At 45.4% G+C, this 14,793-nt stretch overlaps 1 protein-coding gene across 2 annotated transcripts in view; it reads left to right on the top strand.

The window, feature by feature from the left end:
• LOC119461061 (SEC14-like protein 2) overlaps window positions 1-14,793 on the top strand; it is a 67,271-nt gene that overhangs the window by 29,567 nt on the left and 22,911 nt on the right. The window contains exons 2-3 of one of the 2 annotated variants that reach the window (XM_037722239.2): window positions 1,196-1,265; window positions 6,476-6,519. In XM_037722239.2, coding sequence (XP_037578167.1) covers window positions 1,196-1,265; window positions 6,476-6,519 — 114 coding nt within the window. The remainder of the gene's footprint in view (window positions 1-1,195; window positions 1,266-6,475; window positions 6,520-14,793) is intronic. The other variant, XM_049672540.1, reaches the window with a different exon arrangement.

Raw genomic sequence — 14,793 nt, 5'->3', positions numbered from 1 at the left:
CGAATCATGAAATGGAAAATTGTCATGCCCTCTACTATAACACGAAGCTATAAATGAAACCGAATGTGGATTTAAAGAAGGCGTTCTTCATGCCTCGGGCATCGACTTTGGACCAGTGCCCATTAGGAGCGGTCGCTCTACCATGTGAGCTAACCAGGAGGCTAATAGGTTGCAGAGCGATGCAGAATTATTCGAAAAGATGAGTCAGAGGGACACTTGATACGGCAAATGAGTTCCGAGGAAGTCTGGAAAGAGGAAAACGGTTCACGAAAGGGAAAAGTTTCGTCCAGCCATCTGTATACTAGGAAGCTACAATTTTATTATTTCCCTTTCACTTTCACTTTCAAATCACGTCGACTATTTCGGTTCTAGTAATTCTTAACGCTCGGATTACGCTTATTTTGCTGCCTTTATTTACGGCAAGGTATCATGAAATATCCCCTCTCCTTTAACCCCCTCTCCCCCTCTCCTTTCTTTGATTCCTGTCTTTTTCAGACGAATTTAGCACGTTACCATGTACAGTGTCTTCAAAGCTGAAGTATCACTCATTATTAAAACCGTTATGCTAGCTATGCAAATAGTGCTTGCACAGGTCGTTAACGCGCTCTAGCGGGTGCGATTTTCGCGAACGAATCTTGTCAGCCAAATGCATATTAAAAAAAAAAAAACTTATTCACGCAATTTATCGCAATTCCTCTCCCGACATGAAACACTGGTCATTCAGAAAATGCACTAATACATTAGAGATATGAACGTACCCGTATAACAATAAACGCATGAAGTCTCTACCCGTTGCATTGGCTGTGGCATTTTTCCGCCGAGCCCGTGGTCATGGATTCAATAGCTGCGGCGAACAACTATGCGGGAAGATTAAAAAAACAAATGTTCGTGTACCTTGCTACGCGAGAACGTCCCCAGGTGGTCAAAGTTAACCTGGAGCCCCCCACTGTGACGTTCCTTGCAGCCAAGTTGCGGATCTAATTTATCATCATGTCCGTGGCTTTCTCGCTTATTTTACATTTGGTCAACCGTTCGCTCAACGTGGCTGTAATAACGAATGGCACTAAACAAGGATACGCAATTGTAATTACCTCACAGAGAAAACGTGATTGATCAAACTAGTTCTTTTTAATATTAATTATTACATATGATCGATCGAGTACACGGACTGAACGTTCTCGTTTCCCTCCTGCAGTTCCGGAAAAGAGTGTCCGATGTCACCAAGCCGGAACACACGGACCACTTCCTGCTCAGGTGGCTGCGAGGTAAGTGTACATCAGCAGGAGACCGAACGCTATACGGGTCATTCACCCGAGAGCCCGTCGCTTGCAGGTGGACTCACTCCGATGCTATTAAGACCGCTTGACACGTGCAATGACCTTGCAGCGCACGAGGACGGGACAAAGAGAGACACACAAGTATACACTATTTGTCTCGTGCGCTGCAAGTTATGTATTGATCCCGAACCAACTAGATTGACAGTCTATTTTTGGTAACTTGACACGTAACAGCTCGCCCAACATCTGCAATGCATATACCTGGAATGATGTTGGTACGACATTGTCCTCATAGGCACCGCGGGAGAATATGTTTGCAACAAGAGCGGGGATGGCGAGATGTACGAAAGAGACAAGCACGTGTCCTCAGCCCTGCGCTGCTTTTCAAAATGGATTGCCCGACTCGCAGAACGTGCACCCTTTCGGAAAAAAAAAAAAACTGTGGCCGTTGCCATTGCTTGGACCTAGGCCACATGGCCTGTTTCTACAAATGTATATTGCATTTCTAGGCACTGATGAGATGTTTTTGTCTCCGTAGAGATCGTATAAGTATCACCACATTCGCGTGTGTTGGAGTCCTTCTTAATGCCACCCACGCTTTCTGAGATCAGTGGTGCAAAAATTATGTTAATTTTTAGCTCGCCTCTCCCCTAAGCGTGTATTTAACACGTCACTTCGGAAGGAATGAGCTGTGCACGACTACAAAAGAGTGCTAATTTGGGCTGTTGGTATATGTTATAGCTAAATATACACTAAATATTATAACTCCCTTATAGGTGTATAAATCCCTGTGTACGGGTACACATAAAGGGTGCCCGTATACATGATTCTATGGCTAACACCCTCGCCTTGAAGAGGTGAAATAGAATTCCTGATTGGGACAAATGAACTTTTCTTTTGGCGAATTTTTGTGGCGAGTCAGCAGCGACAGCAGCGACAGACGACACGAAAGCTGCATGAAGCAAATATTACTAACGATCGCTGTCAAGCTTGTCAAGCTGTCAAGCTCGTCGCTGTGCACCAGGAGGTCAGTATTATTAGTGTTTTTATCTGCGGCGTAATTAAGTGCAGGTGTAGTTTGAGGTTGCTGTCATGTGCAATAAACACCTTTTTAAATGGTCTTAAGGGTAACGGTGTTAGCCGTGAGACAAACCAGCGTCCATAGAGGCGTAATTTTTTTTTTTTAGAGAGTAGAGAAACAGGTCCAGGGTAAACAGGACGAACATCGAAGCACCGAGTCTGTTCATTCCGTTATTCCTGTACCATACAGTGTTTGTCTAGGGGGCTTATAGCGCGGCTACACTCTTCCTGTAATACGTGATTGTCAGGAGGTGCCTGTACGTAGGCGCCGGTTATTTCTTTCTGCACAAAATCATCTCGCGAAAAAAAAAATGAAACGCACACGGGCAGAAGTTCGTCTGTTACAGTCACGTATCGCGCAGAACAAAATTACGCACTCCTCGGGCCAAGCCCGCTTACTGAGAGTGCCGAAAAGGAAATTACGGGCCACTAAAGTCACCAACACCGTAGTTTACAAAACAATTTTAATTGCTCCCTACAATGGTGATCTATAGTGCAGAGAACAATGTCTACCAATTTTGACCTAGTACAGAGAACAAGCGTTCATTTTGTTTACTATTAAAATGGTAATTAAATTCGTCAGTTTTACGTGCCAATACCAAGATCTGATTATTAGGCACGCTGTAGTGGGGGGGCTCCATTTAACTTTGACACCAAGTTTTTTTTTAATGTGTGGTTTATTATTATCATTGCAGACGTTATTGCTCTTTTCTGACCTCAGTTTGTTGGTAAAGCTGGCCTTTTCGTCGGAATGTATACACCCTTGCAATTTTTTAAGTAATATCGCTCGAGCGTCGACCGCACCGCGTGTCAGCGCGGCCTTGTAGCGGCGCGGGGGCACTCTTGAAGCGAACGTTGCAGCACAGTACATTCGAACTCGAAGTCGCCTTGCACGCCCGCGCGTACTGACGCCGATCCCGCCGCCCCTCACCGCTACAAGGGCACTGACAAGCAGCGCGGTCGACGCTCGCCTGATGTCATTAAAAAATTGTGAGGGTGTATACACTTAAGCACTGTCGTTGTCTTTCGCCGTGTAAGTCAAAGCGATCTGAATGAACTGTGTGTTTACGTAACTAGAAACAGACGTTAAAAATATAGTGAGCTTTTCAGTTCAACAAAACACACGTCAGCCGACGTGTGCCAGCTGATGGCTCAAACCAGGACTGAAACAATACTGCACAACGCGAAAATTGCGTAGCATGACAGCCTCTCGAGACAAGATGGTACCAAATGAAAGCAGTCGGTCTAAGTTTGCAACACTCATGAAACAAGTGAGCAATACATAGCCAATATTTGCTATCCGTGACCCGCAGCTTCGTTCTTTTCTTGTAGTCTGCTTGTCCTCTGCTACGCGGCCCACTTCAGGCTAGTGTTAAGAGCCGCTCTTCTGCTGGCTGTTTGTTACCCAATTTCGTCGCCAGGTGGCTTTCCGAATCAGTGTTAGCAGCTTGGAAGAGAGGAGGAGGACAGAAGCACTAGCGAAGGCCTATTGTGGAGAGGGAGGGCAGCGGAGGCCGATGAGAAAGGCGGCATGTTACACCCGCAGAGGGCGAACGGATTCGGTGCATTGTTAAGGGTGCAGAGTAAACGCGTTGGCCAGTGCCGGAGTCGGCGCTCCTGTACACCTTACTCCGTGGTAGCAGCGATAGATAGCATTATTGTACGCGTGCGCTGTGGTTTGGACTATTGTTTGTGAATGTGTAGAAACGGGTCACCCGGGGTCAATTAAATAAGCTGTATGTCAGCGCTATTTGTGTGTGTGCCACTCGCCTTGTCCCGTATTTGGCACTGTTCCGTTCAAAGATGCTGCCCTACCAACTAGCTCGGATTCATATATTAGTGCTAGGCCTTGCTATCACTTTCAACACATTACTTTCACATTCAACACATCACTCGAGAATAAGAATCGGTAAACACATACGATAACACACGGCGGATATGAACCAGCGCACATATTCAGAGCCAATTACGCGTGGCCTAACTAACGAAAGAAAGAACTCGGCTACAGCAAATATTACAATCACAAATGGTAGCCGTTCAGTCGAGCGTGGCGGCCTCATGGCGTGTCATCTAACTTTCCAGAAAAAATGTAATTCTGCATTAGGCAGTTCCTGGCAACGATTTCTTTTGCTAAGCCACGCAAACGGTGAAACGAAGTAGTAACTCTTTTGCTTGACGAAATCTTGATAACAGCGTGCGCCTGGGTTGACATCAAAACAGTGAAAAACAAGCCAAGTGCACGTGGCAGGGTGCCGAGCAGCTTAGAAATCCCTGCTTTGCAGGGATTGAAAACACCAGAGCTAAGGCGCTAAAAATAAATTTGGTATACCTGACCGTGTTTACCAATCAGAAGTAACGTTATAGATGCGTGTATTGAAATGACCTCTAAGAGCGGTAATAACTTCGTGACTAGTATTAATCTGTGCGCAAAAAAAGTCAAGAAATGCACTTGCGACGAAGCTTTTACCACGTGGCGACAAAGATACACGAGAAAACCACAAGGAAAGACGGAGCACGCGATGAGCACATACAGTCGATGTCCACGTGTAAAGGTTGTATTTCTTGTCTTCGGCTGAGGACGGCCAGAGAAAGCGAAGCAAACAGCGTGGCCGACGCTGTTCGTAGTGGCACGATAACTGTGATGTCGCCGGCCCTGTCACACACTTGGGAAAACGTGTCGTCCGGAGGCGCCAAGTACTTGTTGATTACCATTTCGGCAGTGAAGGGCATGCTGACTTCAGCACGTGAATTCAAGAGGGCTCTTACTACAGAGCCTTGTTAGAGTTCTTGCACGATGCAGGATGGCATCCCGTTCAATGTTTCTCTTCTATGCTTTAAGGCGGCCCTCCCAGGAACCAGCAGACATTATTATTAATGTAAACCTATATGAACGCCGCAAGGAGAGATAAAAAGTGGGCTAGCAATTGTCTACTGAAAGGGACCTCACGCTCATCTTCTTGAAGAGGAGAGAAAAAGAGGGAAAGGGAAGAGGAAGAAATGAAAAACAAAGCAATTGCGTCATTATGAGTCACGCCACGAAGTGTGTACCCCCCTTCCCAAGAAAAAATAAAATAAAAAAGACAAGGAAAGAAAGGCAGACAAAGAAATTCTAGCGAGGAATTGTTACACAGTGCGCGACGGAAAATATATGCGCAAAAAAAAAAAAAAAAAAGGGACGTGGCCGCACGCGTGGCAAGATGATCTCGCTCATTCTTGTTGCGAAGCTGTCACACAGCACAGCATTATTCTTGGTTCCAACGCGGTTGTGCAGTTGGACCGGACGTTTAGCAAAACTTACGTTGGCCAACACGTTGACCACCTGCTGGGACATACATTTTTTAGTGTGAATGGACCATCAAGCTGTGATCAGTGAAACTGCAAAAAAAAAAAATGATGGGCTTTTGCAAGAGCGAAATGAAAAAGAAAAATCCCAGTAGGGGGTGAAAGGAGTGAACACGTTTGAGGGTACTCGAGCGAGGGCACTATGTTAAAAAAAAAAAAAAGCGTAGGACTGGCTTGCACAAGTTGTCAGAAAAACATCTGGTAGGCGTGAATACTAACCAAGTGGATACCAGGAGACGGAGCGGAGAAAACGAATGGTCAGGGTGGAAGACTGATATAGCAAAACAAGGGGACAAATGATATGTGACGTTGATGTCAACATGAAAAGATAAGAGGTAGCTTGTGCTTACAAAGCTGTGCGAAATGCGGTGTCGGGGCCTTTGCGATTCGTTCTCGGTGGCTTCGTTCGCTTACTGTTAAACAGCATGTTGCTGGAACAGATTTAGTGCTTGAAAGAGAAAAGAATTCACGAACACTTTGAAAGACCTCTCTTGTGCAAATGTCAGATTTATTTTCCCTACGTGACGCAGGGGAGTATTTAGTAGTTTCAAGCAGCACGTTGTTCAATACAATCGTTACATATTTGCGCCTGTCAGAAGAGATTTTTTGAGTGTGACCAGGTTTGTGGGTAGAACAATTTTTGTCCAGACAGCATCCAGCCGGTACTCGGGACTTTCTGTGTAAGATGTGGGACAGTCCCGTAAATGTAAGTGCGGTTGGCAACATTACATATTAAATGCGATTGCCTCACTTTCAAAATTTTGTTCTCTTTGCAGCGCGGGAGTTCGATGAAGTCAAGGCGGAGCACATGTTGCGAGAGGTGAGCTGTCAGGGGACACATTTGGGTTCCTGCGCCATGAGCTTAAAGCGAACTCTCCCTGTTGGGCGAGTTCTTGCGATTATGCAACAACCGACTCACGAAATACGAGCATCAAGAGGAACGCTCGCGGGATGCACTTCCGTTCTGTACTTCCGACAATGGCGCCGTCCGGCGTCGGCGTGTCCACACCACGTTGCACGCTAACCACGCCATTTTCATGCGGCTGTAATACGTATCACGAGATTTCTGATTTACTCTTGACAACATAGAGTACATTTCGATCAGGATTACAGCGCGCTCGTTGGGCAGCTATACCGTGACACGTTGCGATGTCGTGTCGATAAAAATACATCGGGAGTGCTTTGTATGAGGACTTACCGCAATTCACCATGCGTCAGAGCTCTTTCATAGAAGTGTCTCTAGAAAAGGTAACACGTGGGGCTGTATTCACAAAGCTTTTCGATCGTAAGTGTCCTATGCTCATTGGCCTTCACTAATAGCATTTCCAGCACAGATTAGCTGCTATCTGTGCTTTTACGAGCTTTTCTAGCGTAATAGCTGTTTTTGAAAACAGGATCTGATCTTTTAGAGGGAATATCTCATTTCGTAATATACGGTCACTTGTATATAGAGACGATAGATTTTGAACGAAGACGCACGTTGTCAACAATAACATTCATCGCTTTGCTCGGCTTTTTGTTTTTAATTATATGACCAGTCGAATACACGTAGATGGTAATAGCAGTGACGGGTTGTTCAAGACAGATTTTAAGTAGCACTGATTGCCGCATTCAGGTGGCGACGTGCTACGATTCTGTAATGAGAGACAAAGATAGCGGTGGTAATTTATGAATATTTAGCACGTGTACTAGCTGCATGATCGAATCCCGGCACGGCGGCCGCATTTCGATGGGGGCGAAATGCGCAAACACCCAGGTACTTAGATTTAGGTGCACGTTAAAGAACCCCAGGTGGTCCAAATTTCCGGAGTCCCCCACTACGGCGTACCTAATAATCAGATCGTGGTTTTGGCACGTAAAACCCCATAATCTAAAAATAGCTTGCTTGCTCCTACATACGCCATTTGAGCTTTTAATAAAGAACGCTTCATAATGGGCAGTGAGATGACATAAATAGACTAACGTTATATACTATAGTGTGGTCAAGATCGACGGGGAGAACGGCAGGTTATTATTAAAATGTATTTTACATTCGATCCGACTTGCTTTTGGCGCTATTTAGTTCGTATTCGATTATGTCGTTTAAATTACTATGTCCCTACAGAAACAAATGACGTGTACGTTTGCGGAATCGAACCTCGGACTCCCAGCCCGATGCTCTAACCATTAGGCCACACTAGCACACGCACTTCTCACTTTGCTCGTGCCAACGCCATAAATAGCGCTTTGAGACGATTGGTGCTTGCGTGCGTCGTCGCACGTCACGTTACGTCACGTCACGCAGAATGCACGTGCGCGCAAGAGCATGTGCCCGCGGCACACCAGTTTCCTACTCCAAAGACGCCGCATTTAAACGGGAGGATATTAGTCAACCATATACCACTATCTTCCGCGTCGTCTGTATGCACATCTCTTTACGCCTCTCCTCGCCATTCTTACCTCGACAAGCAGAAGCATCGCCTTCGTAATTCAGAAAAAAAAAAGAAACAGCAGCGCAAAAAAAACAAGTGCTGGCGCCTTCCTGTGTACTCGTCTCGCCCTTGTTTCTATCTTTTTTTTCTACGCTACAGCTTTTTTTCCCTTCCTGTTTATGAGCCATCTCGCCCAAGAAACGGTTTTACTATCGCATTCTTCCTCGTAACGTCATGGCGTCGACGTGTCTCAGTGTGCATTCGCATAAAATGCTGCTTAAATTTCGGCACGTACACCTCGTGAAATGTGCAGCATAAACATAAACACGGCGTGACATTAAAGCTGGCAACAGTTGCGGTGCATGAATGTAAAAACATCGGATATGAGCTTACGCTTCGCACCACCACGCGCCACCATACCGCACCTCGGCCGTGGTCGCACACGCGTACGCATAGGACACGGTCCCAAGAATTCAAGCGAAACGCCAAGCCTTGCTATCGCTGTCAATGTATATCAGTGATTCGCCCTTTGGGCGAAACTGCCCACGACCGGCCTGGGGCACGCGTTTCGCGCGTTTGTAACCAAGACGCGAGACGCATGCTCCAGACCGGCCGTGAACAGGCCAAACTTTTTGAAAAAGGCGTACTGTCGCTTCCGTTAGAATAGCTTGTGGGTCCCGTTAGTTGGGAGTCGTCCGTAGGTGCCCCTTTGGGATCCCTTTTATTTTGTAGATTCTGCTATACAACACGAAACATAAAACTCGCAGCTTTGTAGAAATGGCAACATTAGATTAAAGAAAATACTTGCTCCAGAATTTTTAAGCGAAGCTTTATAGGCTCAGAAGTTTCGGCGGTGGTGGTGGTTGTGGTGGTGTCACACTGAAAAGTGGGCCGATCCTGGTGATAGTCCAGAAAGGGTCCAAGCTCAATAGCATATACCCCTGTGGTCTCGGGGACCTGTAACGCGCCTTTGAACTACCCTTGTCGCGCGTGGGACCCAAAGTGACAAAATCACCAGCCCTTCCCCTGTCGAGAAAATGGGGGTAAGCGAAGCTCGTCCGATTGTAGCGTGTGGGCTTCCGAAACCCTGGCGAAACGTCAGCGAAGAGCCGCCGACCCTGAGTTTAGGGCAAACGAAGCGGAAGGATAGAATTGGAATAAACTTTATTTGTCCAACGGTTATGGCTGTTGGTGCCCGGGGCTAGGCTGCCAGGGGTCCATCGCTGGAGAAAAATCTTCCGAGATCCTTGGCAATGGTCTGCGACAGTTTCGTCATTCCACAAGCTTCGCTTACCCCCATTTTCTCGACAGGGGAAGGAATCTGAATTTTTTTATTGCTGCTGCAGGGCTTAGCTCCTATTATTAGCGTCGAAATTGCATAAAAAATTCCGCGAAGTTAACTGAAGCAACTACGGAGGATGTAAAAGAGCTTATCCATCAACAGCCATCGAACATCGTCTTGTTCTCATGAAAACACTGGTTGTATGACTTGATTCTTGTGAACTGTATAATGCATAAACATTATACGAGATAGTGTAGTGTATAAACTTCAACTTTGTATACGATACTTTTTTCCCAGTAATTTTTTTTACGTGTGTCAATGGTGCGGCGAAAAACGTGATAACGAATGCGAAGTGAAGATGGGTTCGCGGGTATCGCGCGCGCGACATCACCGCTCTCAAAAGATCTTAAACGATCAACACTACTCAATGGTTGAGTTGGTGACCATGAAACATTGACAATGTGGCGGCGTAGCTGTTGGCTGCTGCTACCAGCAAGCAGCCGCGGCTTGCTTTTTTTTTTTCTTCTTTTGCTCCTCTTCAGCCGTATTTCTTATCGCCGCCCTAAGCCGCTCCACAATGCTCTGGCAAACAGCGGGGCACGGTTGCTTGCTCGTCTCACGAGCCACCAGCTACCACGTCGCCTTGTCACTTTTTCGCGGTCACCAAGTTTGCTATTGAGTAGTGTTGATGGGTCACTCTCATGGCGGCCATTTGCCATGTATCGCCCCAGGGCACCTATTAGGTGGGGACACTCACGGAGGGACATCTTTTTTTCCAACCGTAGATGTCTCGTAAAGGCCGAGTACCAGGCTGGCAGTGCGTTTGTACCTATTTTGCCGGTAGGTACCCGCCGGCAGCGCTAGTCTTCTTCCCACAGCGGTGGCTCCGGCACCATTGCATTCGCATTTTGTGCCAACTTTTAAGACATTGTTACTTGCAATGCACGAGCATTGCGGGGAGAATGCACCCGCTGATTCTGCATTCATTGAATGGTTTGGCTAAAGATTGAGTTGAAGGCTTTCATGTTTTATTCCAGAACGCGCTTTGGGCGCCGCGATGAGATGGCCACAAAGTGTAGATATGAGAACGTACGTGTACTGAGTGTGAGGTGTGCTATAAGTAACCAGTCACGCTTAAAAGTAGGAGTGCATAATATCTAGGCAGGACAATTCATCGATTAACTTTCTGGTTGAACATTTATAGCTTTAGCCTTGAGTTTTCTTCTGCGGGTTCCCGAAGTTACACCATGCAGCCACACAAGCCTAGCGCGCTTTCGAAATGGTTTCCGAAAAGTTTCCGTGCTCAGCGAGTGATGTGAGTGCAGTTGCTGTCCTTGCTCGCTGACAGCGTGCTCAGAGTACGCAATCCTCATAGAAGCAGAATTTAGGCACGTAAAGGAAGTAAGGCAAGATCATACTTGCTCCGCGATCGAAATCGAAGTATCTGAGTTCTAGCTGCGCGTCGTTGACGACTCAACTGGAAAAACAACTGTCCGTCGTAGAAAAAAAAAAAAAAAAAAAACCTGCTTTGTGTGTGTGTGCCACATAAGTAGAAAAATTACATTAAAAAGTAAATTTTTGGCTGGCGATCAATGTAGTGTATAAAATGCGAATCTTCGATCAAGGGTTCAACCTCTGGTCATAAAGTTGTTGCAATGGTTTGTATGACCTGTAATGTGAAAGTGTCGTTGAGCCGTTTCGAGAGACATGAAGATGCAGAGGCGGGATAATAACAGATAAACGAAGCGCTTACTAGCAATCACAATTGAATGTACAAAAGGCAATATATATAGGTCCCAGAAGGGAAAGAGAACAGAAGGAAAAAAAAACAGCAACAAGAACAAGACAGATCTTATCGTCATCAGATGGCTGACAACAACTCGTTATCCTTGTCGTAAGAAGACACAGACAATGCACTCACACAGGTGTCATTACCGATGAGATTCTCGTCAACGCATAATGCTTCAAAAATTTCACGCGCACTGTGCTCACGATGGCGAGTGCCTTCTCGGTTAAATTTCCGAGAAAGAGTAGCAAGCCTAGGCCACGCAACAAGACCAACCCTTACTATGGTTTTTCTGGTTCGTTCTGTTCTTTTTCGCTTCTATTCTGAAAGAGAGAGGCTTCTGGACAGCATGAGAGAAGGATTTGCTCATGAATAAACCGAGCAGTTAACTTTACTGAACGGATGTTGAACTGTGTGTGAAGACGCGTCGCGCATTTTACCGACATTCCTGTGTGAGACCGAACTGAATGCCTCGCGGTCACAAATATATATGACACGAAAATAGATGTTCAGGCGGAGCGATTGCCGTATTGACCTGGCGGCAGTGACTGTCGGCATAACTCCGGCTGTAGGTACATCACCACCATAACCACCACCACTTGAGAACCGGAGATCACATTGTGGTGACAAGAGTGCGGAAGAGTTGTGCGCATGCTGGATTCTGCAATAATTTCACGGTTTGCAATTTTCGAATCTGCCGAATTGTGTGGCAGCAGGCTCTCTTTCTGAGCGAGGAGTATATCGCCAACACACGTGGTGTTCTAAAAAAAAGAAAAAAACTAGTTCAAGGTCTATCGTCTCTCGTCGTTATCTGCTGTCAATTATAGGTCATTTAAATGAAGACTGGAACAAAAATTAATCTGGGCTGCATAATGCTAAGTGTAAAACTGGTGACATGTATATTAAAGTACTAAAGAAGGCAACATACCTGCAAACTTAATGATGCCTTTCTGACAACGGTTCCATAAAGTTCCTGTCATATCTAACAACAGGTCGCTGATGATTTCCAATGGGAAAAAATTGCTCGGCCGAACGTCGGGCAAGTAAATAGGGGCCAACCCACTCACGTGAAGCCCATGCTTGGCCATTTCGGTTGGGCCGTTCTTGGGGATTGACATCGGCCTTACGTCGGCTAACTATATTGGAGTGCCAACCAAGGGCCGATCATCGCTGCCAATCTGGCCGACTTCAAGCCTAGAAAGGCCCATGACTATTTGTAGGTCGACCCATGTCTGTGCCTACATCTAACCTAGCATAACCCAGGAAAATCTGTAGGTCGGCTTATATCTGGGTCTACATCGAACCTAACACCCAACCCAGACAACACAAACCACCCCATGGACGTCCCGGAAAGATCCGAACGTCCTAGCTTTTTGGGGACGTACTGAGGACGTCCACAACACTATGCCTATGATGAATTTTAAACACATCTACTGCTGGACTTATCACGAACCTAACTTGACATATATCCGAACAACATCCTCAGCAGGATATTCTCAGGACGCATGCTTCCAGTTGTGTTTATCTGGGAGCTTCATGCTTGCCCGAACGAAATACAAATGGCACACTGCAAAAAAACACGTTTTTTGTAGGCTATTCTGATGTAAACATTATTATTATTATTATTATTATTATTATTATTATTATTATTATTATTATTATTATTATTATTATTATTATTATTGTTGTTGTTGTTGTTGTTGTTGTTGTTGTTGTTATTGGTCGTGGTGCCCAAAGCGCACGCTCCACCGCTGGCTCTCTCGGAGGCTATGCTATTGTAAGTGCATAGGTTGTGCTCCACCTGAGGTAGTTAGTTTGATACTGAACTGCTTTTTAATGGTGGCAAGAAACAAATACACATTTCTGAGATTTCAGAGCACACAAAAGCGCACAAATATCAAAAGGACCCAACAATATGGGTTCTCATACCCAAGATGGCGCATGCATAGATCAACCTAGTTGAAATAATTACCCTATAATTAAGTGTCAAACCATAGTGCCTCGGAACACGTCCTGACATCATACTAGAATGGTCCTCCAATTATGTGCCTGGTATGTTCTCAGTATCTACTAGGGACGAACAAATGGACTTGATCGGGAGCCTTTTATGATTAGTGCAGGACATCCTTAGGATGTATGAATGTCCTGATGCCAACATCCCAGATACTTACTGAGGATGTCTTTTGTGTTGTTTGGGAAGTGCTAACAATGGCGTCCTATAGATATCTTATGAACATCCACTGCCAGGACATAAATTCCTAGGGATAGTGTCGAGTAGCTTTCCTGCGGACGTCTCTCACATGACCGTTCGGCCGCATTTTCAGTGTCTTGCGGACATCAGTTGCATGTCAGCGGGGGACATCACGAGGACATGCTGCGTACATTTTAAGGACGGACATGTCAGGGTCTTTTGTACAGTGTTCGCCATAATGTCTGTTGCAGTCGCAGCACACGATGTGGGACAGATGCAACGGGCAGAGTGCCCACGCATCAAGAACGCACATTTTGTGCACAAGCTACGCGCGCACGCACGTGTGAAAGTACAGCAGGCTCCTCATTTTTCTAGGCCTTACGTCAAGCGCAAGTTACTTATTGAACTTACTGAAATTTTTAAAGTAAATTGGGTCCGAAAATTTGTAAAGTACGACTTACACACGAAGCTGCAGACACAATAGCTTCGGACTGTAATTCGAACATGCGAGAAAACATATTTCTGTTACGAGGAAATTCATGGACAAAGCCTCAATTGGAGAGCAAATGTTCACGCGTATGCTGAAAAAGGTCCAATGGGATAACCTTGAGACGTCCATGATAGGATATCCGAAATTGGACGTCCGGCAGATGTTCTATTTGTCCCCGAAATGGTGCATGGTCATTGGGACATGATTCGGCTGTCCTACAGATGACGTGTTTTCACTGGGATGGGCCACGACAATTTGTAGGTCAGATTATATTAGGGCCTATAGTGGGTGTAGATACATTTCTAACATGTGCTATACTTATGAAAGTGCCTACTCCTGGCCGATGACAAGCAAGCGTGCATTCGTCTTGCTGTACTACATGCACAGCATAACATGCACTGCACAACATGCACTGCACAACATGCACTGCACAACATGCACAACATGCACTGCACAACATGCAATGCACAACATGCACTGCACAACAGAGACCATATTGATTTAAACATTTATATCGAAACTTTTTTTACGAAAATCACACAAAATGCTTGTGCCACGTAACCCTGGGCCCATAGACTAGAGCAAATGGATGACTAGAACTACGTTATCAAAATATGAATACGCATTAAAAACTGTAGGTGTATCTACTTTGCACGAAAGGTAACACTTGGTGCAACTAAAACTATCACAGTAGAGAAGCAACCATACGAAATACAAAATGACATATAGGTCCAAAAATAGTTAAGAGAAAATGATGCAGATAGATTATGTGGCACACTGGTTTCGGGAAAGCGGTATGCTGCACGCAACTAAGCAATGAAAAACTCCTTATTTATAAAATAAAGCAGAAAAAAGCGCGTGTCATTCCAGAAGAATTATCACAATTATTATTCAGCCAAATCTAATTAGTTACGCACTTGCGATAAAGCCTCAT

This window comes from Dermacentor silvarum, chromosome 8 (assembly GCF_013339745.2).
Source record: "Dermacentor silvarum isolate Dsil-2018 chromosome 8, BIME_Dsil_1.4, whole genome shotgun sequence".
Classification (NCBI taxonomy): domain Eukaryota; kingdom Metazoa; phylum Arthropoda; class Arachnida; order Ixodida; family Ixodidae; genus Dermacentor; species Dermacentor silvarum.
The sequence above is the reverse complement of the archived record's forward strand: the minus strand, read 5'-3'. Positions and strand labels throughout refer to the sequence as shown.